Below are 26,943 nucleotides of genomic sequence, written 5' to 3'. Positions count from 1 at the left end.
CGCGCGGGTAGGAATTGTAGCATAACCATAGACACAAGCTTGTAAGCCTTCCATGCAATGAAGCTTATAAACCTTGTTGAGTTTGGTCTCTCTACCAATGTGGGACTCATTCCCACATTCCTCTCTTTTGCTAAACTTATTCTCAAATACCCATCTTTGAGTATCGATATCTCATTCACTTATACTCTATTTTGGACATATAATATATCGTTTCGAAGTCCTCATGGAGGAGAACACAAACCCACTTAGAGTTCGTTATATATACAACATATGTATATATTTCTATATGTCCAAATTTATACTAAATTTCCAACAATCCCCCACATGAATGGAGATCGATCTATGCACATCCAATTTCCAAACGAATTTTTCAACAGTTGAATCCTGCATAGGATAGGTAGGTATTACCCTTTGAACCCTCCCTTAAGAAGTTACACTTAATCTCCTAGCAGTTAGTAGATCTCGATGTCTTTGAACTAAGCTGCCATTTATGTAGACGACAATGTAATCTCACAGGATTCTCCCTGACAAGGTCATATCCTCATAGACGTGTTCGTTTTGGTCATAAACACTAGCCTGGTTCTGCAAGAGCTTTAGGAATTGTGCCCCTATAATTCCCCTCGAAGCGACCCCACTTCTCTCTCACATAGGTGATTCCAAGAATCATTAAAAACCATATGTTTAGCCTAATTTTATCACTACATATAGGAATGGACTAGGAAGTCGTGTTAACTCCCCGCAGTGACATGCCTCACTCATACAGTTAGGTTATCCTTTTGAACCCAGATCTTGGGATCTCCAGTCTTCTGGGTAAGGTTTCCTTCGTATGAATTTATTCATTCATGGGCTTTAGTCCCATTCCTCTTGACGACTTATAAACTACATCTCTACTTAAGCCTTTTGTAAGCGGATCCGCAATGTTATCCTTTGACTTCACCCAGTCAACCGTGATAACCCCCGTAGAGATTAGTTGTCGTATCGTTTTATGTCTACGTCTAATGTGCCTTGATTTCCCATTATACATTGTACTTTGAGCTCTACCAATTGCCGATTGGTTATCACAATGTATAAATATGGCCGTTACCGGCTTAGGCCATTCTGGAATGTCCTCTACGAATTGACGTAGCCACTCCGCCTCTTCAGCACAAATATCTAAGGCGATAAATTCAGATTCCACCGTGGATCTAGATATAACTGTTTGCTTGGATGATTTCCATGCTACAGCAGCACCTCCAAGTGTAAACACATATCCACTTGTAGATCTGGAATCTTTTATGTCAGATATCCAATTTGCATCTGTGTATCCTTCGAACTGCTGGATGTCTGCCATAATGCAGTCCATATTCTCGCGTGTATCTCACATACCTCAGCAACCTAGTAATACTCTTCCAGTGTTCAGAACTGGGTTTACTAGTGTATCTACTTAGTCTGCTCACAGTATATGCTAATTCAGGTCTGGTACAACTCATTAGATACATCAGACTGCCAATAATTCTTGAATATTCCACTTGATTAACACTATCACCTCTATTTTTACGTAGATGTTGACTAGTGTCAATTGGAGTTCTAGCTATGCTAGTGTCTCCCTTAGCAAAATTTTCAAGAATTTTATCCACATAGTGTGTTTGACTTAAAATCAAACCACTTTGGGTTCTTGTGATCTTCACTCCAAGAATCACATCTGTTAAACCCATATCTTTCATGTCGAACCTGGATTTCAACATATCCTTCGTGGATCTTATTATCTTGTCATCACTACCAATGATAAGCATAACATCGACATACAAACACAAGATGACATAACCATGAGTGGTGTTTTTCACATAGATACACTTATCACACTCATTGATTCTAAAGCCACTTTCCATCATGACTTGATCAAACTTTTGATGCCATTGTTTAGGAGCTTGTTTTAATCCATATAGAGACTTAACAAGTTTACAAACCTTGTTCTCTTGTCCCGAGGCAATGAAGCCCTCAGGTTGCTCCATATAAATTTCTTCTTCCAACTCCCCATTTAGGAAAGCCGTTTTTACATCCATTTGATGAACTTGCAAGTTTCTGATAGCTGCAATGGCAAGAACTAATCTAATGGATTCTATCCGCGTTACCGGCGAATAGGTATAAAAGTAGTCTAGACCTTCCTTTTGTCTATAACCTTTGATTACTAGTCTTGCCTTGTATTTATCAATACTGCCATCAGGTTTCATCTTTCTCTTAAAAATCCAACGGTAACCTAGTGGCTTGCTACTTGGAGGTAGATCCACTAGTTCCCATGTGTGATTTTGTAAGATAGATTCTACCTCATTTTTGATGGCTTCTTTCCATTGAGGTCCCTCAGAAGAAGTTACCGCCTCTTGGTAGGTTTTAGGTTCACTTTCCACCACATAGGTGAAGAAATCATCACCAAATGATTTTTCAACTCTAGCCCTCTTACTTCTTCTGGATTCTATCTCTTCCTCCTCGGATTGAGCTTGTTCTTCCTCTCGAACAGCTTCGTTGTTTGGTAAAGATGGGCTTTCAACTTCCTTGTTCAAACAGGGAAACACATCTTCAAAGAATGAAGCATTCCTTGATTCCATTATGGTATTCTTGTGTATTTCAGGATTCTTAGAATCATGCACAAGAAACCGATAAGCACTACTACTTTGTGCATACCCAATGAATACACAATCCACTGTTTTAGGCCCTAACTTTTGTACCTTAGGTGGTGGCACTACAACTTTAGCTAGGCACCCCCACACTCGTAAGTACTTATACGATGGCTTTCTTCCCATCCAAAGTTCATACGATGTTTCATTCTTTTCTTTGCGAGGTATCTTATTTAAAAGATAGTTAGCCGACAAAATAGCTTCCCCCCACATTGACTGGTTTACACCCGAACTAATTATCATGGCATTGACCATTTCTTTCAAGGTACGGTTCTTTCTTTCGGCAATCCCATTGGATTGAGGTGAATAGGGTGATGTGAATTCATGACGAATTCCATTTTTAGCACAAAAATCAGCATATGGAGAAACATATTCCCCACCCCTATCACTTCTAACCACTTTAATTCTCTTGTTGAGTTGATTCTCAACTTCATTTTTGTACAAGACAAACTTGTCTATTGCTTCATCTTTACTCTTAAGTAAATATATGTAGCAATATTTCGTGCTATCATCGATGAATGTAATGAAGTATTTGTTCCCACCTTGAGTAGGAATTGACTTTAGATCACACACATCAGTGTGAATTAAATCAAGAGGTTCGGTGTTTCTTTTGATTGTTTGGAAAGACAATCTAGTTTGTTTGGCTTCAACACATGTGGGGCATTTGTGATTTGAGTCAATATTAAGTTTTGGTATGTATTCTAGTTTAATTAATCGCTTAATTGAATTGTAATTTACATGTCCTAAGCGACCATGCCAAACATTTGAACACTCAAGCAAATAAGCAGAACTAGAACTTTCATTATTCATTTTGTTTGTCACCATTACATTCAATTTGAACATGCCATTCAAGGCATATCCTTTTCCCACAAACATACCATTCTTGGACAAAACAAACTTGTCCGACTCAAACACTAGCTTAAAACCAAATTGGTTCAACAAACCACCGGACACTAGATTCTTACGAAGTTCAGGAACATACAATACATCCCTAAGCTTCACTTCTTTCCCCGAAGTCATTTTTAGAATGACATCACCAACACCTTTGATATCCGCGGTAGCTGCATTTCCCATGTAGAGCTTTTCACCATCTTCAACTTCTTTGTAGGTGTTGAAAAACACTCTTGTCATGACACACATGACGAGTAGCTCCCGTGTCAATCCACCACTCCTTTGAATTTGTATTCATGAGATTCACTTCAGAAACCATAGCCGTGAGATCAGTTATCATGGCCACCAACTCCATGTTATCATTCACCATGTTTGCTTGACGGTTTTCCCTCTTAGGTTGAGGGCACTCCGAAGCCTTGTGACCCGGTTGGCCACAGTTGTAGCACTTGAACTTCTTCTTGAAAGTTCCTGCCTTGGGGCCTAGGTTTTTGCCCTTTGCTTTCCCTTTGTGAGGTCCCTTGCCTTTGCTTTTGGAAGTTTGACCAGCTTCCACCATATGAACCTTAGAAGATTCACCTTCACTGCCTTTCTTCAAGGCCATTCTATTGTCTTCTTCAATGCGAAGACGCACCACCAGTTCCTCCACATACATCTCCTTTCGCTTATGCTTAAGGTCATTTTTGAAGTCTATCCAACCAGGAGGGAGCTTTTCAACCATTGATGCAACTTGGAATGATTCATTAAGATCCATCCCTTCTGCATTGTTATCATGTATGATGACCTGAAGGTCTTGGACTTGACTCATAACAGATTTCGATTCAACCATTTTGTATTCCAAGAACTTAGCAACAACATGCTTCTTAGTTCCAGCATCTTCTGTCTTATACTTCCTTTCCAAAGATTCCCATAGTTCTTTAGCAGTTGCAACTTTACAATAAACATTGTAAAGTGCATCAGCCAGGCCATTCAACACATAGTTGCGGCACATAAATTCTGAATGCTTCCATGCATCCACTGCATTCACAGATTGAGCATCAGCTTGCCCCTCAGCAATTACAGGAGCAATTTCTGTTAGGAATCGAGCCAGGTTCAAGGTGGTCAAGTAGAACAACATCTTCTGTTGCCACCTCTTGAAGTTCAGACCAGAAATTTTTTCAGGTCTCTCAGCATGATTAGCCATGATGTTTGGAACTGGTGTATTTGGGTTCACAGGAGGGTTAGCACCAGCAGCAGGAGTTCCAGTAGTAGCGGGAGTTCCAGACATTCTGAAAGAATCGTAACCACAGTTAAATAGATTACAGGAAAAAGTCGATACAAAATCAATTCAGAATAAAAGAAAAGGAAAAAACGAAATGGTTAGAACAAAGAATAATCTGTTTAAGATTGTTAGTATAGGGTCTTCGTTTTCCTCTTAAGAATGGTTCCTGTAATGAAAAGATTAGCAGCAAACGATGTGGCTGAGGCTCGAGTTGGACTCGATTCCCTTAAACAGATTCGCCGTCTTTTCCCAGGGTACAACAACCTTAGCAGTATTGTGTACTGCCGGATATGACGACTTGCCTGAAAGAATCGCCGGAAGCAGGAGTACAGAGAAGGAGGAAGAAGAAGAGTATTTTCATCCGTGTGTTTGAATGAGACGGCCAAGGTCTTCTTTTATAGTTGAATCTTGAAACGGAAACAAATCACTAATTGATTGAGCGTTTAATGGCAATAAATGTCATTAATTACGCAATTAATGCATCCGTTACAGAATTCAAAAATAGGGACCAAAACAGTTAAGTTTAGCAAAAACAAGGGTAGCGCGCGCCCGAGTTTTCGGAGCTGCATTCGTGTCCGCAGGTCGTGCCCATGCACGAGTTCGGTGTTTTTGGTCTACGGAACCAAGATTTGCACCCCCCCTGCGCGCGGGTAGGAATTGTAGCATAACCATAGACACAAGCTTGTAAGCCTTCCATGCAATGAAGCTTATAAACCTTGTTGAGTTTGGTCTCTCTACCAATGTGGGACTCATTCCCACATTCCTCTCTTTTGCTAAACTTATTCTCAAATACCCATCTTTGAGTATCGATATCTCATTCACTTATACTCTATTTTGGACATATAATATATCGTTTCGAAGTCCTCATGGAGGAGAACACAAACCCACTTAGAGTTCGTTATATATACAACATATGTATATATTTCTATATGTCCAAATTTATACTAAATTTCCAACAATCCCCCACATGAATGGAGATCGATCTATGCACATCCAATTTCCAAACGAATTTTTCAACAGTTGAATCCTGCATAGGATAGGTAGGTATTACCCTTTGAACCCTCCCTTAAGAAGTTACACTTAATCTCCTAGCAGTTAGTAGATCTCGATGTCTTTGAACTAAGCTGCCATTTATGTAGACGACAATGTAATCTCACAGGATTCTCCCTGACAAGGTCATATCCTCATAGACGTGTTCGTTTTGGTCATAAACACTAGCCTGGTTCTGCAAGAGCTTTAGGAATTGTGCCCCTATAATTCCCCTCGAAGCGACCCCACTTCTCTCTCACATAGGTGATTCCAAGAATCATTAAAAACCATATGTTTAGCCTAATTTTATCACTACATATAGGAATGGACTAGGAAGTCGTGTTAACTCCCCGCAGTGACATGCCTCACTCATACAGTTAGGTTATCCTTTTGAACCCAGATCTTGGGATCTCCAGTCTTCTGGGTAAGGTTTCCTTCGTATGAATTTATTCATTCATGGGCTTTAGTCCCATTCCTCTTGACGACTTATAAACTACATCTCTACTTAAGCCTTTTGTAAGCGGATCCGCAATGTTATCCTTTGACTTCACCCAGTCAACCGTGATAACCCCCGTAGAGATTAGTTGTCGTATCGTTTTATGTCTACGTCTAATGTGCCTTGATTTCCCATTATACATTGTACTTTGAGCTCTACCAATTGCCGATTGGTTATCACAATGTATAAATATGGCCGTTACCGGCTTAGGCCATTCTGGAATGTCCTCTACGAATTGACGTAGCCACTCCGCCTCTTCAGCACAAATATCTAAGGCGATAAATTCAGATTCCACCGTGGATCTAGATATAACTGTTTGCTTGGATGATTTCCATGCTACAGCAGCACCTCCAAGTGTAAACACATATCCACTTGTAGATCTGGAATCTTTTATGTCAGATATCCAATTTGCATCTGTGTATCCTTCGAACTGCTGGATGTCTGCCATAATGCAGTCCATATTCTCGCGTGTATCTCACATACCTCAGCAACCTAGTAATACTCTTCCAGTGTTCAGAACTGGGTTTACTAGTGTATCTACTTAGTCTGCTCACAGTATATGCTAATTCAGGTCTGGTACAACTCATTAGATACATCAGACTGCCAATAATTCTTGAATATTCCACTTGATTAACACTATCACCTCTATTTTTACGTAGATGTTGACTAGTGTCAATTGGAGTTCTAGCTATGCTAGTGTCTCCCTTAGCAAAATTTTCAAGAATTTTATCCACATAGTGTGTTTGACTTAAAATCAAACCACTTTGGGTTCTTGTGATCTTCACTCCAAGAATCACATCTGTTAAACCCATATCTTTCATGTCGAACCTGGATTTCAACATATCCTTCGTGGATCTTATTATCTTGTCATCACTACCAATGATAAGCATAACATCGACATACAAACACAAGATGACATAACCATGAGTGGTGTTTTTCACATAGATACACTTATCACACTCATTGATTCTAAAGCCACTTTCCATCATGACTTGATCAAACTTTTGATGCCATTGTTTAGGAGCTTGTTTTAATCCATATAGAGACTTAACAAGTTTACAAACCTTGTTCTCTTGTCCCGAGGCAATGAAGCCCTCAGGTTGCTCCATATAAATTTCTTCTTCCAACTCCCCATTTAGGAAAGCCGTTTTTACATCCATTTGATGAACTTGCAAGTTTCTGATAGCTGCAATGGCAAGAACTAATCTAATGGATTCTATCCGCGTTACCGGCGAATAGGTATAAAAGTAGTCTAGACCTTCCTTTTGTCTATAACCTTTGATTACTAGTCTTGCCTTGTATTTATCAATACTGCCATCAGGTTTCATCTTTCTCTTAAAAATCCAACGGTAACCTAGTGGCTTGCTACTTGGAGGTAGATCCACTAGTTCCCATGTGTGATTTTGTAAGATAGATTCTACCTCATTTTTGATGGCTTCTTTCCATTGAGGTCCCTCAGAAGAAGTTACCGCCTCTTGGTAGGTTTTAGGTTCACTTTCCACCACATAGGTGAAGAAATCATCACCAAATGATTTTTCAACTCTAGCCCTCTTACTTCTTCTGGATTCTATCTCTTCCTCCTCGGATTGAGCTTGTTCTTCCTCTCGAACAGCTTCGTTGTTTGGTAAAGATGGGCTTTCAACTTCCTTGTTCAAACAGGGAAACACATCTTCAAAGAATGAAGCATTCCTTGATTCCATTATGGTATTCTTGTGTATTTCAGGATTCTTAGAATCATGCACAAGAAACCGATAAGCACTACTACTTTGTGCATACCCAATGAATACACAATCCACTGTTTTAGGCCCTAACTTTTGTACCTTAGGTGGTGGCACTACAACTTTAGCTAGGCACCCCCACACTCGTAAGTACTTATACGATGGCTTTCTTCCCATCCAAAGTTCATACGATGTTTCATTCTTTTCTTTGCGAGGTATCTTATTTAAAAGATAGTTAGCCGACAAAATAGCTTCCCCCCACATTGACTGGTTTACACCCGAACTAATTATCATGGCATTGACCATTTCTTTCAAGGTACGGTTCTTTCTTTCGGCAATCCCATTGGATTGAGGTGAATAGGGTGATGTGAATTCATGACGAATTCCATTTTTAGCACAAAAATCAGCATATGGAGAAACATATTCCCCACCCCTATCACTTCTAACCACTTTAATTCTCTTGTTGAGTTGATTCTCAACTTCATTTTTGTACAAGACAAACTTGTCTATTGCTTCATCTTTACTCTTAAGTAAATATATGTAGCAATATTTCGTGCTATCATCGATGAATGTAATGAAGTATTTGTTCCCACCTTGAGTAGGAATTGACTTTAGATCACACACATCAGTGTGAATTAAATCAAGAGGTTCGGTGTTTCTTTTGATTGTTTGGAAAGACAATCTAGTTTGTTTGGCTTCAACACATGTGGGGCATTTGTGATTTGAGTCAATATTAAGTTTTGGTATGTATTCTAGTTTAATTAATCGCTTAATTGAATTGTAATTTACATGTCCTAAGCGACCATGCCAAACATTTGAACACTCAAGCAAATAAGCAGAACTAGAACTTTCATTATTCATTTTGTTTGTCACCATTACATTCAATTTGAACATGCCATTCAAGGCATATCCTTTTCCCACAAACATACCATTCTTGGACAAAACAAACTTGTCCGACTCAAACACTAGCTTAAAACCAAATTGGTTCAACAAACCACCGGACACTAGATTCTTACGAAGTTCAGGAACATACAATACATCCCTAAGCTTCACTTCTTTCCCCGAAGTCATTTTTAGAATGACATCACCAACACCTTTGATATCCGCGGTAGCTGCATTTCCCATGTAGAGCTTTTCACCATCTTCAACTTCTTTGTAGGTGTTGAAAAACACTCTTGTCATGACACACATGACGAGTAGCTCCCGTGTCAATCCACCACTCCTTTGAATTTGTATTCATGAGATTCACTTCAGAAACCATAGCCGTGAGATCAGTTATCATGGCCACCAACTCCATGTTATCATTCACCATGTTTGCTTGACGGTTTTCCCTCTTAGGTTGAGGGCACTCCGAAGCCTTGTGACCCGGTTGGCCACAGTTGTAGCACTTGAACTTCTTCTTGAAAGTTCCTGCCTTGGGGCCTAGGTTTTTGCCCTTTGCTTTCCCTTTGTGAGGTCCCTTGCCTTTGCTTTTGGAAGTTTGACCAGCTTCCACCATATGAACCTTAGAAGATTCACCTTCACTGCCTTTCTTCAAGGCCATTCTATTGTCTTCTTCAATGCGAAGACGCACCACCAGTTCCTCCACATACATCTCCTTTCGCTTATGCTTAAGGTCATTTTTGAAGTCTATCCAACCAGGAGGGAGCTTTTCAACCATTGATGCAACTTGGAATGATTCATTAAGATCCATCCCTTCTGCATTGTTATCATGTATGATGACCTGAAGGTCTTGGACTTGACTCATAACAGATTTCGATTCAACCATTTTGTATTCCAAGAACTTAGCAACAACATGCTTCTTAGTTCCAGCATCTTCTGTCTTATACTTCCTTTCCAAAGATTCCCATAGTTCTTTAGCAGTTGCAACTTTACAATAAACATTGTAAAGTGCATCAGCCAGGCCATTCAACACATAGTTGCGGCACATAAATTCTGAATGCTTCCATGCATCCACTGCATTCACAGATTGAGCATCAGCTTGCCCCTCAGCAATTACAGGAGCAATTTCTGTTAGGAATCGAGCCAGGTTCAAGGTGGTCAAGTAGAACAACATCTTCTGTTGCCACCTCTTGAAGTTCAGACCAGAAATTTTTTCAGGTCTCTCAGCATGATTAGCCATGATGTTTGGAACTGGTGTATTTGGGTTCACAGGAGGGTTAGCACCAGCAGCAGGAGTTCCAGTAGTAGCGGGAGTTCCAGACATTCTGAAAGAATCGTAACCACAGTTAAATAGATTACAGGAAAAAGTCGATACAAAATCAATTCAGAATAAAAGAAAAGGAAAAAACGAAATGGTTAGAACAAAGAATAATCTGTTTAAGATTGTTAGTATAGGGTCTTCGTTTTCCTCTTAAGAATGGTTCCTGTAATGAAAAGATTAGCAGCAAACGATGTGGCTGAGGCTCGAGTTGGACTCGATTCCCTTAAACAGATTCGCCGTCTTTTCCCAGGGTACAACAACCTTAGCAGTATTGTGTACTGCCGGATATGACGACTTGCCTGAAAGAATCGCCGGAAGCAGGAGTACAGAGAAGGAGGAAGAAGAAGAGTATTTTCATCCGTGTGTTTGAATGAGACGGCCAAGGTCTTCTTTTATAGTTGAATCTTGAAACGGAAACAAATCACTAATTGATTGAGCGTTTAATGGCAATAAATGTCATTAATTACGCAATTAATGCATCCGTTACAGAATTCAAAAATAGGGACCAAAACTGCTAAGTTTAGCAAAAACGAGGGTAGCGCGCGCCCGAGTTTTCGGAGCTGCATTCGTGTCCGCAGGTCGTGCCCATGCACGAGTTCGGTGTTTTTGGTCTACGGAACCAAGATTTGCACCCCCCTGCGCGCGGGTAGGAATTGTAGCATAACCATAGACACAAGCTTGTAAGCCTTCCATGCAATGAAGCTTATAAACCTTGTTGAGTTTGGTCTCTCTACCAATGTGGGACTCATTCCCACATTCCTCTCTTTTGCTAAACTTATTCTCAAATACCCATCTTTGAGTATCGATATCTCATTCACTTATACTCTATTTTGGACATATAATATATCGTTTCGAAGTCCTCATGGAGGAGAACACAAACCCACTTAGAGTTCGTTATATATACAACATATGTATATATTTATATATGTCCAAATTTATACTAAATTTCCAACAATCCCCCACACGAATGGAGATCGATCTATGCACGTCCAATTTCCAAACGAAATTTTCAACAGTTGAATTCTGCATAGGATAGGTAGGTATTACCCTTTGAACCCTCCCTTAAGAAGTTACACTTAATCTCCTAGCAGTTAGTAGATCTCGATGTCTTTGAACTAAGCTGCCATTTATGTAGACGACAATGTAATCTCACAGGATTCTCCCTGACAAGGTCATATCCTCATAGACGTGTTCGTTTTGGTCATAAACACTAGCCTGGTTCTGCAAGAGCTTTAGGAATTGTGCCCCTATAATTCCCCTCGAAGCGACCCCACTTCTCTCTCACATAGGTGATTCCAAGAATCATTAAAAACCATATGTTTAGCCTAATTTTATCACTACATATAGGAATGGACTAGGAAGTCATGTTAACTCCCCGCAGTGACATGCCTCACTCATATAGTTAGGTTATCCTTTTGAACCCAGATCTTGGGATCTCCAGTCTTCTGGGTAAGGTTTCCTTCGTATGAATTTATTCATTCATGGGCTTTAGTCCCATTCCTCTTGACGACTTATAAACTACATCTCTACTTAAGCCTTTTGTAAGTGGATCCGCAATGTTATCCTTTGACTTCACCCAGTCAACCGTGATAACCCCCGTAGAGATTAGTTGTCGTATCGTTTTATGTCTACGTCTAATGTGCCTTGATTTCCCATTATACATTGTACTTTGAGCTCTACCAATTGCCGATTGGTTATCACAATGTATAAATATGGCCGTTACCGGCTTAGGCCATTCGGGAATGTCCTCTACGAATTGACGTAGCCACTCCGCCTCTTCAGCACAAATATCTAAGGCGATAAATTCAGATTCCATCGTGGATCTAGATATAACTGTTTGCTTGGATGATTTCCATGCTACAACAGCACCTCCAAGTGTAAACACATATCCACTTGTAGATCTGGAATCTTTTATGTCAGATATCCAATTTGCAACTGTGTATCCTTCGATAACTGCTGGATGTCTGCCATAATGCAGTCTATATTCTCACGTGTATCTCACATACCTCAGCAACCTAGTAATACTCTTCCAGTGTTCAGAACTGGGTTTACTAGTGTATCTACTTAGTCTGCTCACAGCATATGCTAAGTCAGGTCTGGTACAACTCATTAGATACATCAGACTGCCAATAATTCTTGAATATTCCACTTGATTAACACTATCACCTCTATTTTTACGTAGATGTTGACTAGTGTCAATTGGAGTTCTAGCTATGCTAGTGTCTCCCTTAGCAAATTTTTCAAGAATTTTATCCACATAGTGTGTTTGACTTAAAATCAAACCACTTTGGGTTCTTGTGATCTTCACTCCAAGAATCACATCTGCTAAACCCATATCTTTCATGTCGAACCTGGATTTCAACATATCCTTCGTGGATCTTATTATCTTGTCATCACTACCAATGATAAGCATATCATCGACATACAAACAGAAGATGACATAACCATGAGTGGTGTTTTTCACATAGATACACTTATCACACTCATTGATTCTAAAGCCACTTTCCATCATGACTTGATCAAACTTTTGATGCCATTGTTTAGGAGCTTGTTTGAATCCATATAGAGACTTAACAAGTTTACAAACCTTGTTCTCTTGTCCCGAGGCAATGAAGCCCTCAGGTTGCTCCATATAAATTTCTTCTTCCAACTCCCCATTTAGGAAAGCCGTTTTTACATCCATTTGATGAACTTGCAAGTTTCTGATAGCTGCAATGGCAAGAACTAATCTAATGGATGTTATCCGCGTTACCGGCGAATAGGTATCAAAGTAGTCTAGACCTTCCTTTTGTCTATAACCTTTGATTACTAGTCTTGCCTTGTATTTATCAATACTGCCATCAGGTTTCATCTTTCTCTTAAAAATCCAACGGTAACCTAGTGGCTTGCTACCTGGAGGTAGATCCACTAGTTCCCTTGTGTGATTTTGTAAGATAGATTCTACCTCATTTTTGATGGCTTCTTTCCATTGAGGTCCCTCAGAAGAAGTTACCGCCTCTTGGTAGGTTTTAGGTTCACTTTCCACCACATAGGTGAAGAAATCATCACCAAATGATTTTTCAACTCTAGCCCTCTTACTTCTTCTGGGTTCTATCTCTTCCTCCTCGGATTGAGCTTGTTCTTCCTCTCGAACAGCTTCGTTGTTTGGTAAAGATGGGCTTTCAACTTCCTTGTTCAAACAGGGAAACACATCTTCAAAGAATGAAGCATTCCTTGATTCCATTATGGTATTCTTGTGTATTTCAGGATTCTTAGAATCATGCACAAGAAACCGATAAGCACTAAAGGTTCATACCCAATGAATACACAATCCACTGTTTTAGGCCCTAACTTTTGTACCTTAGGTGGTGGCACTACAACTTTAGCTAGGCACCCCCACACTCTTAAGTACTGATACGATGGCTTTCTTCCCATCCAAAGTTCATACGGTGTTTCATTCTTTTCTTTGCGAGGTATCTTATTTAAAAGATAGTTAGCCGACAAAATAGCTTCCCCCCACATTGACTGGTTTACACCCGAACTAATTATCATGGCATTGACCATTTCTTTCAAGGTACGGTTCTTTCTTTCAGAAATCCCATTGGATTGAGGTGAATAGGGTGATGTGAATTCATGACGAATTCCGTTTTTAGCACAAAAATCAGCATATGGAGAAACATATTCCCCACCCCTATCACTTCTAACCACTTTAATTCTCTTGTTGAGTTGATTCTCAACTTCATTTTTGTACAAGACAAACTTGTCTATTGCTTCATCTTTACTCTTAAGTAAATATATGTAGCAATATTTCGTGCTATCATCGAGGAATGTAATGAAGTATTTGTTCCCACCTTGAGTAGGAATTGACTTTAGATCACACACATCAGTGTGAATTAAATCAAGAGGTTCGGTGTTTCTTTTGATTGTTTGGAAAGACAATCTAGTTTGTTTGGCTTCAACACATGTGGGGCATTTGTGATTTGAGTCAATATTAAGTTTTGGTATGTATTCTAGTTTAATTAGTCGCTTAATTGAATTGTAATTTACATGTCCTAAGCGACCATGCCAAACATTTGAACACTCAAGCAAATAAGCAGAACTAGAACTTTCATTATTCATTTTGTTTGTCACCATTACATTCAATTTGAACATGCCATTCAAGGCATATCCTTTTCCCACAAACATACAATTCTTGGACAAAACAAACTTGTCCGACTCAAACACTAGCTTAAAACCAAATTGGTTCAACAAACCACCGGACACTAGATTCTTACGAAGTTCAGGAACATACAATACATCCCTAAGCTTCACTTCTTTCCCCGAAGTCATTTTTAGAATGACATCACCAACACCTTTGATATCCGCGGTAGCTGCATTTCCCATGTAGAGCTTTTCACCATCTTCAACTTCTTTGTAGGTGTTGAAAAACACTCTTGTCATGACACACATGACGAGTAGCTCCTGTGTCAATCCACCACTCCTTTGAATTTGTATTCATGAGATTCACTTCAGAAACCATAGCCGTGAGATCAGTTATCATGGCCACCAACTCCATGTTATCATTCACCATGTTTGCTTGACGGTTTTCCCTCTTAGGTTGAGGGCACTCCGAAGCCTTGTGACCCGGTTGGCCACAGTTGTAGCACTTGAACTTCTTCTTGAAAGTTCCTACCTTGGGGCCTAGGTTTTTGCCCTTTGCTTTCCCTTTGTGAGGTCCCTTGCCTTTGCTTTTGGAAGTTTGACCAGCTTCCACCATATGAACCTTAGAAGATTCACCTTCACTGCCTTTCTTCAAGGCCATTCTATTGTCTTCTTCAATGCGAAGACGCACCACCAGTTCCTCCACAGACATCTCCTTTCGCTTATGCTTAAGGTAATTTTTGAAGTCTATCCAACCAGGAGGGAGCTTTTCAACCATTGATGCAACTTGGAATGATTCATTAAGATCCATCCCTTCTGCATTGTTATCATGTATGATGACCTGAAGGTCTTGGACTTGACTCATAACAGATTTCGAGTCAACCATTTTGTATTCCAAGAACTTAGCAACAACATGCTTCTTAGTTCCAGCATCTTCTGTCTTATACTTCCTTTCCAAAGATTCCCATAGTTCTTTAGCAGTTGCAACTTTACAATAAACATTGTAAAGTGCATCAGCCAGGCCATTCAACACATAGTTGTGGCACATAAATTCTGAATGCTTCCATGCATCCACTGCATTCACAGATTGAGCATCAGCCTGCCCCTCAGCAATTACAGGAGCAGTTTCTGTTAGGAATCGAGCCAGGTTCAAGGTGGTCAAGTAGAACAACATCTTCTGTTGCCACCTCTTGAAGTTCAGACCAGAAAATTTTTCAGGTCTCTCAGCATGATTAGCCATGATGTTTGGAACTGGTGTATTTGGGTTCACAGGAGGGTTAGCACCAGCAGCAGGAGTTCCAGTAGTAGCGGGAGTTCCAGACATTCTGAAAGAATCGTAACCACAGTTAAATAGATTACAGGAAAAAGTCGATACAAAATCAATTCAGAATAAAAGAAAAGGAAAAAACGAAATGGTTAGAACAAAGAATAATCTGTTTAAGATTGTTAGTATAGGGTCTTCGTTTTCCTCTTAAGAATGGTTCTTGTAATGAAAAGATTAGCAGCAAACGATGTGGCTGAGGCTCGAGTTGGACTCGATTCCCTTAAACAGATTCGCCGTCTGTTCCCAGGGTACAACAACCTTAGCAGTATTGTGTACTGCCGGATATGACGACTTGCCTGAAAGAATCGCCGGAAGCAGGAGTACAGAGAAGGAGGAAGAAGAAGAGTATTTTCATCTGTGTGTTTGAATGAGACGGCCAAGGTCTTCTTTTATAGTTGAATCTTGAAACGGAAACAAATCACTAATTGATTGAGCGTTTAATGGCAATAAATGTCATTAATTACGCAATTAATGCATCCGTTACAGAATTCAAAAATAGGGACCAAAACAGTTAAGTTTAGCAAAAACAAGGGTAGCGCGCGCCCGAGTTTTCGGAGCTGCATTCGTGTCCGCAGGTCGTGCCCATGCACGAGTTCGGTGTTTTTGGTCTACGGAACCAAGATTTGCACCCCCCCTGCGCGCGGGTAGGAATTGTAGCATAACCATAGACACAAGCTTGTAAGCCTTCCATGCAATGAAGCTTATAAACCTTGTTGAGTTTGGTCTCTCTACCAATGTGGGACTCATTCCCACATTCCTCTCTTTTGCTAAACTTATTCTCAAATACCCATCTTTGAGTATCGATATCTCATTCACTTATACTCTATTTTGGACATATAATATATCGTTTCGAAGTCCTCATGGAGGAGAACACAAACCCACTTAGAGTTCGTTATATATACAACATATGTATATATTTCTATATGTCCAAATTTATACTAAATTTCCAACAATCCCCCACATGAATGGAGATCGATCTATGCACATCCAATTTCCAAACGAATTTTTCAACAGTTGAATCCTGCATAGGATAGGTAGGTATTACCCTTTGAACCCTCCCTTAAGAAGTTACACTTAATCTCCTAGCAGTTAGTAGATCTCGATGTCTTTGAACTAAGCTGCCATTTATGTAGACGACAATGTAATCTCACAGGATTCTCCCTGACAAGGTCATATCCTCATAGACGTGTTCGTTTTGGTCATAAACACTAGCCTGGTTCTGCAAGAGCTTTAGGAATTGTGCCCCTATAATTCCCCTCGAAGCGACCCCACTTCTCTCTCACATAGGTGATTCCAAGAATCATTAAAAACCATATGTTTAGCCTAATTTTATCACTACATATAGGAATGGACTAGGAAGTCATGTTAACTCCCCGCAGTGACATGCCTCACTCATACAGTTAGGTTATCCTTTTGAACCCAGATCTTGGGATCTCCAGTCTTCTGGGTAAGGTTTCCTTCGTATGAATTTATTCATTCATGGGCTTTAGTCCCATTCCTCTTGACGACTTATAAACTACATCTCTACTTAAGCCTTTTGTAAGCGGATCCGCAATGTTATCCTTTGACTTCACCCAGTCAACCGTGATAACCCCCGTAGAGATTAGTTGTCGTATCGTTTTATGTCTACGTCTAATGTGCCTTGATTTCCCATTATACATTGTACTTTGAGCTCTACCAATTGCCGATTGGTTATCACAATGTATAAATATGGCCGTTACCGGCTTAGGCCATTCTGGAATGTCCTCTACGAATTGACGTAGCCACTCCGCCTCTTCAGCACAAATATCTAAGGCGATAAATTCAGATTCCATCGTGGATCTAGATATAACTGTTTGCTTGGATGCTTTCCATGCTACAGCAGCACCTCCAAGTGTAAACACATATCCACTTGTAGATCTGGAATCTTTTATGTCAGATATCCAATTTGCATCTGTGTATCCTTCGATAACTGCTGGATGTCTGCCATAATGCAGTCCATATTCTCGCGTGTATCTCACATACCTCAGCAACCTAGTAATACTCTTCCAGTGTTCAGAACTGGGTTTACTAGTGTATCTACTTAGTCTGCTCACAGCATATGCTAAGTCAGGTCTGGTACAACTCATTAGATACATCAGACTGCCAATAATTCTTGAATATTCCACTTGATTAACACTATCACCTCTATTTTTACGTAGATGTTGACTAGTGTCAATTGGAGTTCTAGCTATGCTAGTGTCTCCCTTAGCAAATTTTTCAAGAATTTTATCCACATAGTGTGTTTGACTTAAAATCAAACCACTTTGGGTTCTTGTGATCTTCACTCTAAGAATCACATCTGCTAAACCCATATCTTTCATGTCGAACCTGGATTTCAACATATCCTTCGTGGATCTTATTATCTTGTCATCACTACCAATGATAAGCATATCATCGACATACAAACACAAGATGACATAACCATGAGTGGTGTTTTTCACATAGATACACTTATCACACTCATTGATTCTAAAGCCACTTTCCATCATGACTTGATCAAACTTTTGATGCCATTGTTTAGGAGCTTGTTTTAATCCATATAGAGACTTAACAAGTTTATAAACCTTGTTCTCTTGTCCCGAGGCAATGAAGCCCTCAGGTTGCTCCATATAAATTTCTTCTTCCAACTCCCCATTTAGGAAAGCCGTTTTTACATCCATTTGATGAACTTGCAAGTTTCTGATAGCTGCAATGGCAAGAACTAATCTAATGGATGTTATCCGCGTTACCGACGAATAGGTATCAAAGTAGTCTAGACCTTCCTTTTGTCTATAACCTTTGATTACTAGTCTTGCCTTGTATTTATCAATACTGCCATCAGGTTTCATCTTTCTCTTAAAAATCCAACGGTAACCTAGTGGCTTGCTACCTGGAGGTAGATCCACTAGTTCCCTTGTGTGATTTTGTAAGATAGATTCTACCTCATTTTTGATGGCTTCTTTCCATTGAGGTCCCTCAGAAGAAGTTACCGCCTCTTGGTAGGTTTTAGGTTCACTTTCCACCACATAGGTGAAGAAATCATCACCAAATGATTTTTCAACTCTAGCCCTCTTACTTCTTCTGGGTTCTATCTCTTCCTCCTCGGATTGAGCTTGTTCTTCCTCTCGAACAGCTTCGTTGTTTGGTAAAGATGGGCTTTCAACTTCCTTGTTCAAACAGGGAAACACATCTTCAAAGAATGAAGCATTCCTTGATTCCATTATGGTATTCTTGTGTATTTCAGGATTCTTAGAATCATGCACAAGAAACCGATAAGCACTAAAGGTTCATACCCAATGAATACACAATCCACTGTTTTAGGCCCTAACTTTTGTACCTTAGGTGGTGGCACTACAACTTTAGCTAGGCACCCCCACACTCTTAAGTACTGATACGATGGCTTTCTTCCCATCCAAAGTTCATACGGTGTTTCATTCTTTTCTTTGCGAGGTATCTTATTTAAAAGATAGTTAGCCGACAAAATAGCTTCCCCCCACATTGACTGGTTTACACCCGAACTAATTATCATGGCATTGACCATTTCTTTCAAGGTACGGTTCTTTCTTTCAGAAATCCCATTGGATTGAGGTGAATAGGGTGATGTGAATTCATGACGAATTCCGTTTTTAGCACAAAAATCAGCATATGGAGAAACATATTCCCCACCCCTATCACTTCTAACCACTTTAATTCTCTTGTTGAGTTGATTCTCAACTTCATTTTTGTACAAGACAAACTTGTCTATTGCTTCATCTTTACTCTTAAGTAAATATATGTAGCAATATTTCGTGCTATCATCGAGGAATGTAATGAAGTATTTGTTCCCACCTTGAGTAGGAATTGACTTTAGATCACACACATCAGTGTGAATTAAATCAAGAGGTTCGGTGTTTCTTTTGATTGTTTGGAAAGACAATCTAGTTTGTTTGGCTTCAACACATGTGGGGCATTTGTGATTTGAGTCAATATTAAGTTTTGGTATGTATTCTAGTTTAATTAATCGCTTAATTGAATTGTAATTTACATGTCCTAAGCGACCATGCCAAACATTTGAACACTCAAGCAAATAAGCAGAACTAGAACTTTCATTATTCATTTTGTTTGTCACCATTACATTCAATTTGAACATGCCATTCAAGGCATATCCTTTTCCCACAAACATACCATTCTTGGACAAAACAAACTTGTTCGACTCAAACACTAGCTTAAAACCAAATTGGTTCAACAAACCACCGGACACTAGATTCTTACGAAGTTCAGGAACATACAATACATCCCTAAGCTTCACTTCTTTCCCCGAAGTCATTTTTAGAATGACATCACCAACACCTTTGATATCCGCGGTAGCTGCATTTCCCATGTAGAGCTTTTCACCATCTTCAACTTCTTTGTAGGTGTTGAAAAACACTCTTGTCATGACACACATGACGAGTAGCTCCTGTGTCAATCCACCACTCCTTTGAATTTGTATTCATGAGATTCACTTCAGAAACCATAGCCGTGAGATCAGTTATCATGGCCACCAACTCCATGTTATCATTCACCATGTTTGCTTGACGGTTTTCCCTCTTAGGTTGAGGGCACTCCGAAGCTTTGTGACCCGGTTGGCCACAGTTGTAGCACTTGAACTTCTTCTTGAAAGTTCCTGCCTTGGGGCCTAGGTTTTTGCCCTTTGCTTTCCCTTTGTGAGGTCCCTTGCCTTTGCTTTTGGAAGTTTGACCAGCTTCCACCATATGAACCTTAGAAGATTCACCTTCACTGCCTTTCTTCAAGGCCATTCTATTGTCTTCTTCAATGCGAAGACGCACCACCAGTTCCTCCACAGACATCTCCTTTCGCTTATGCTTAAGGTAATTTTTGAAGTCTATCCAACCAGGAGGGAGCTTTTCAACCATTGATGCAACTTGGAATGATTCATTAAGATCCATCCCTTCTGCATTGTTATCATGTATGATGACCTGAAGGTCTTGGACTTGACTCATAACAGATTTCGAGTCAACCATTTTGTATTCCAAGAACTTAGCAACAACATGCTTCTTAGTTCCAGCATCTTCTGTCTTATACTTCCTTTCCAAAGATTCCCATAGTTCTTTAGCAGTTGCAACTTTACAATAAACATTGTAAAGTGCATCAGCCAGGCCATTCAACACATAGTTGCGGCACATAAATTCTGAATGCTTCCATGCATCCACTGCATTCACAGATTGAGCATCAGCCTGCCCCTCAGCAATTACAGGAGCAGTTTCTGTTAGGAATCGAGCCAGGTTCAAGGTGGTCAAGTAGAACAACATCTTCTGTTGCCACCTCTTGAAGTTCAGACCAGAAAATTTTTCAGGTCTCTCAGCATGATTAGCCATGATGTTTGGAACTGGTGTATTTGGGTTCACAGGAGGGTTAGCACCAGCAGCAGGAGTTCCAGTAGTAGCGGGAGTTCCAGACATTCTGAAAGAATCGTAACCACAGTTAAATAGATTACAGGAAAAAGTCGATACAAAATCAATTCAAAATAAAAGAAAAGGAAAAAACGAAATGGTTAGAACAAAGAATAATCTGTTTAAGATTGTTAGTATAGGGTCTTCGTTTTCCTCTTAAGAATGGTTCCTGTAATGAAAAGATTAGCAGCAAACGATGTGGCTGAGGCTCGAGTTGGACTCGATTCCCTTAAACAGATTCGCCGTCTGTTCCCAGGGTACAACAACCTTAGCAGTATTGTGTACTGCCGGATATGACGACTTGCCTGAAAGAATCGCCGGAAGCAGGAGTACAGAGAAGGAGGAAGAAGAAGAGTATTTTCATCCGTGTGTTTGAATGAGACGGCCAAGGTCTTCTTTTATAGTTGAATCTTGAAACAGAAACAAATCACTAATTGATTGAGCGTTTAATGACAATAAATATCATTAATTACGCAATTAATGCATCCGTTACAGAATTCAAAAATAGGGACCAAAACTGTCAAGTTATGGCGGGAGGTCTCTTTTCGTATCAAGAGTGTTTTGGGGAGGCCAGGGAAGACGGATTGGATCGAGAGCACGAGTTCGGTGTTTTTGGTCTACGGAACCAAGATTTGCACCCCCTGCGCGCGGGTAGGAATTGTAGCATAACCATAGACACAAGCTTGTAAGCCTTCCATGCAATGAAGCTTATAAACCTTGTTGAGTTTGGTCTCTCTACCAATGTGGGACTCATTCCCACATTCCTCTCTTTTGCTAAACTTATTCTCAAATACCCATCTTTGAGTATCGATATCTCATTCACTTATACTCTATTTTGGACATATAATATATCGTTTCGAAGTCCTCATGGAGGAGAACACAAACCCACTTAGAGTTCGTTATATATACAACATATGTATATATTTATATATGTCCAAATTTATACTAAATTTCCAACATTTTCATGCAACTAGCAGTCTTGCTGGTTTGTGTTGTTTAATAAAATTCTTCTTGCTGGCCAAAAAAAAAAAAAAAAGAAAAACAATTTTGTCTCTGGTATGATGGTTGATTCTTAAGTATATATAAACTTGCAGTTACTATTTGATTAATAGGGAAAATTGTTTTCCACTGATTTTGTAAAAAAAGTTTGTACTTTTACCAATCTAGCACTATATTTCTCTTGTATAATAACACACGGGTACAATATTGTTAATATATTTGATATTATTGCATAAATACATTATATTAATCATCCTTCCAAATAAACATAGCTTTGACAGCAGTATTACGTCTCAACACTTTGGTTCTTGCATCAAAATAAATGTACTAAGCACCCTGTTTCCCTTTTAATGGCAACATTGCCACATTGGGTGTTATTAATGTGATTATTGATGAGTTTACTTTTTACAAGTTATAGATTTATTGCCAACTGATCTTGATGAGAAGGATCTTTGGCCAATACATGGATTCTATTATTGGGAATATTCCAGAAGATAAGCACGATTCTGCACAATGATATAGATTATGTATATTTTTAGATAGAGTATCTTTTGCTTATTTATCTCTCTGTATTTATCCCTTGTAAATCTTGTACTCTTTTAATTTTGGTGTATAAATTCAAGTCTCCTACTCCCAATTGGGGTACGGATCATTATTTTTACATCTATTACATAAGAGTTTCAGACCCATGTCATTCATTCTTTGTGAGTTTACTTTTTGAAAAAGACGATCCTTGTTCTTAGCAATGAAAAGCATCTTGTCCAATTAACTATGTCATGCGGGCCCTAGGAGAATGGCATATGGAGTTACCAATGGGTTAAAAAATCATCGCTTCTTGGAAAAAAAGAAGTGAGACAAATAGTGTGAGGGAAGATGATGAGTTTATGATTATTGGATGTGATGGGATTTGGGATGTGGTATCAAATCAAGAAGCTGTGGGTGTTGCGACTTCACACGGGTGATAATGTTACTGCTATTGTGGTTTTGATTTGGTTATAATCGGGTCGAGTCTGTTAGGAGTTCGGGGTGTGTTGTCTAATAGCATAAAGGGAATTAGAATGTGAAAATACATGATTTTTTATTATTGTGTTTGTGGTAAAGTCTATTTGTAGGGATGCTTCATATGAGTTAGAAAAAGTAGCCTAAAATTCTGTAGTGGAGTTGATCTTTTGATGAATGAATATCTTTATATGGGTTTGAATGGATTGGTTCTGAAAAGTTTGGTGTGAACCTCTAGTCATTAATATATATAGTTACATCAACACCTTTACACATTACAATATCCACAAGAAACAAACATAAATAGTATTTGATGTTTTAAAAGGAGAGCTAGATTAACATCACTCTGTCCAAGTAATATCCAAATCTCCCCAGTTATCCTCGGATACCCCTAACGCCTTCCACACTGCTTTGGAAGCATCAACAATATTATTAGGGCAAGGTGGTTGATAGTCATGATCACCATCGCACCCCATAGTAGAGTCACACTCATCCACAACCATTGCCTTTACACTCCTCCCATTTCCATTGATGGTAATATACTTGTGGCACCTATCCCCTCCCTTGTACCATCCAGTTGACAGCGCCACAACTGGTGTGTCATCAGAGTGGTATCGGTTGTCACACTCCGACGGACCACCACCATCACCTCCCTTTTGGAAACTGTTTATTGTCAGTGTTGCTTTAGTATCGCCTGTCACCGGAGGCGAGCATGTATACGTGGTGTAAAACTTACCTTGGACACAACAATCCGAGTTGTTCTCACGGTTGCATTCTCCTGGAGGCGGTTTTCTTCCCCGGATACCACCACTTGGTTTGCAAGTCTGAGCATTGATCTCCAATGAAGTTGTTGCCAGGAGAACCAAGAACAGAACAAAATGGAAATTCTTCATTGCCATTTAGATGTTGCTAGTTATTGTTTACAATGCTGTTGGATGAGTAGAAAGGCAAATGGGTTGTGCTAATATAGCCTTTTGCTTAACAGAAAGCCAAGATAATAGTCAACTCTGTTGTATTTTATTTTCAAGTGACAGATGTTCTTCTACGGCAATAAAACATCATTTGGATATTCACTTTCCCTTTTAAGAAAACCAAGTAATTAAGAGTGCACGGACATACTACAATTTTGTCCATTATGGTGCACGTTGTGTCTACTTTTGTCTCATTGTTGATTTATAAAGTATATCTAAAATCACAGCCACTATTCTTTTATTTGGAGAAAATATTTTCCATTGATTCTGTAAAAATAATAGTTTCAAACTTTTACCAATCTAGCCGCATATTTCTCTTGTATATTACACATGCAGGTAAAATCAAGTTAATATAACTGATACTCCGTATTTCTTAATTAGTACCTAACATTATTCATCATTCCACATATAATTAATCATGAACTTATCATATTACGTTTTAACCCCTTGGTTCTTGCATCAAAGTAAATGTACTGTATATCAAGCTGTACATATACATTTGGTACAAATATAGAACAATTGACATTAAGAGTCCTTTGCCTAGTATTCTGCAATTAACGTTCCCCGTACGTAGGCTTTGATGCGGGTTGACACGTGCCGTTGAGATGGTGCGGTTTACTATTCAATTTTCAATATTTTAAAATTTGATTCCAACTTCTTAGTTATCTTGTAATTATATTTCTATCTCTATCATGTATGTTTGTGCTAGCAATTTTATAGATTCGAGTGTCTTTAAATTTCACAGTCCGACACTAACTTTTTACATCAGAATAGTGTAAAAAATTGTCATAATACTATTTCACCTTACCGTACACCATTTTTTTGCACTAAATATATATCCCACAGTAAGTTCCCTTTTTTAGATTTATATAGATTGTCAAAAATATCCTTTGAATTATTAGCTTTCAATATATCTATTTACATTTTTTGTGTGATATAAGCTTAATAAAATATATTATTACAAAAATATAACCAACTACATTAGTAATTCGAATTATTTTAATCTTTTAAAACGACATTTGCTAAATAAAATAATTATATTCAAAACATAAAAATAAGTTGGGGATGAGTGCGACGCAAATAAATTATATTAATTTGTTTTTATAAAGAAATTTGATATATGGAAGAATTGTGTCGGGGTGAAGAACAAATTGGTTGCCAACGAATTGTTGTGGATGCCATAGTGGAGTAGGGTTGATGGTGAATCTCAAAATAAAATAAAAAATAATAAGAATTAGAAAAATACAAAATAATATGATAAGGGTAATATACTCTTTTAATGTCGTGTAGGAACGTATAGTGGTATAATAGAATATGAAAAAGATAGTCTAGGTGCAAAAGAAAAAAAAAACATAAAAGTTATGAACACATTACATAAGTAGAAATATTGACCAAACCAATTAATATAATCTACTAAAATTTGAATACATGTTTATTTGGCATGGTTATTTTATACACACGCATGAGGCCGTTAACTATATATGCACGATACACTGAAAACCGTTAACTTATATATACGTACTTGCGCTTATCTACACTCCCACAACAAATTCTAACTTCATTAAATTTTGTTTAATATGATACAAACCCCTAATTTCAATCAAAACAATTCTGACTCGATAGACATGTTTTTTTTTTCAATATCAATATCCCACTATCCTGTCTGAAATTTAGGAATACCTTTCAAGACTTTATGTTCCGGAGTGATTCTCGATTTATTCAAATTTCGTTAAACTGATTATGTTCAAATTTCATTATTGATTCCCAACTATCTATGTGTGTAATTTTTTAATACCCTACAATACGTCAAGTTCCGTTATTATGTTTGATTAATTCATAAGAATAAACTATATTTGATTGAATAGGGACGTGGCTTTTCTCTATTTGGATGAGTATTTCATTAGTTTTTACTGGATTTAAGTTGCAGACTGGTGTTTGAGGGTAAAGAACACTTTCATGTTATTTTCTATAAAATGAAGTGAACTTAAGAGTAATTCATTAAAAATAGGCAAACAAGTTTTCTATTTTAAATGTGATTGGAAGTTTATATAATTAGACGATAGAACAATTAATTTAGGTTATAGAGATCATATGTATCATAGTTAAAAGTTGTATTTAAATCTTTATGGTTTCATGATGGAAGGCTTGTTGTGGAGACCATTCCATACATTACAGTTGAATGTTAGATAATTTTGTTTAATTGGGCCTCAACATTGCGAAACCATTAGAAATCAAGGGATCTCCCTTGGTTAATTATTTTTACAAACACAATTAATTTCTTTGAAATGAGTTTACACATGCTAGTTTTGTTGTTTCAGTTGCATACCTGCTATCTTGTTTAGCCTACTAGACGTGATATATAGAGTCAATCTTGCTTGATTTGCCTCTATCTCGTGGGCGAATGCATATATATTCAGTTTTGCTATACGTTGTAAGCTGTCTACACAGTCTCAAAACTATACTCCCCCCCTCCCACAATAATGATTCAACCCAAACATGAGATCAAGAAGTGTCACATAGACATGGGTACCATGACGCAAAGCAAACTAAGATGAACACATCATATGTCCAAATGACCACTCCAAGTTCCATTTTCCTTCTACACCATTTTTGACGGCCATTGCGGCTCCGTAACAGCATCATACTTGAAAAATCACGCCATGAAATTATTCTTTCAAGATTATGAGCTCGCACAATCATTATAGATAATTCAATTATTTTTAAAGGATGTAAAACCTTGCCATTGCAAAGCCTTTCTACTACCCGACCAAACCCTCACTAACTAAAGTAGCATCGTCAATTACTGTAGGACAACCACATTAATTGTTTTAATCCTCGTACATCAATTGTAAA

The 26,943-nt window shown here is 38.6% G+C and overlaps 1 protein-coding gene across 1 annotated transcript in view; it reads right to left on the bottom strand.

The window, feature by feature from the left end:
• Positions 1-24,018, bottom strand: part of LOC145104667 (putative ripening-related protein 1) — a 30,447-nt gene extending 6,429 nt beyond the window's left edge. Inside the window, exon 1 of the mRNA XM_079041873.1 lies at positions 23,462-24,018. Within this exon, the coding sequence (XP_078897999.1) occupies positions 23,462-24,018 (557 nt within the window). The remainder of the gene's footprint in view (positions 1-23,461) is intronic.
• Between the last annotated feature and the right edge of the window lie 2,925 nt (positions 24,019-26,943).

The sequence above is a fragment of the Lactuca virosa genome, chromosome 4 (genome assembly GCF_052849685.1).
Source record: "Lactuca virosa cultivar CGN04683 chromosome 4, Lactuca_virosa_CGN04683_v6, whole genome shotgun sequence".
NCBI lineage: Eukaryota > Viridiplantae > Streptophyta > Magnoliopsida > Asterales > Asteraceae > Lactuca > Lactuca virosa.
The sequence above is the reverse complement of the archived record's forward strand: the minus strand, read 5'-3'. Positions and strand labels throughout refer to the sequence as shown.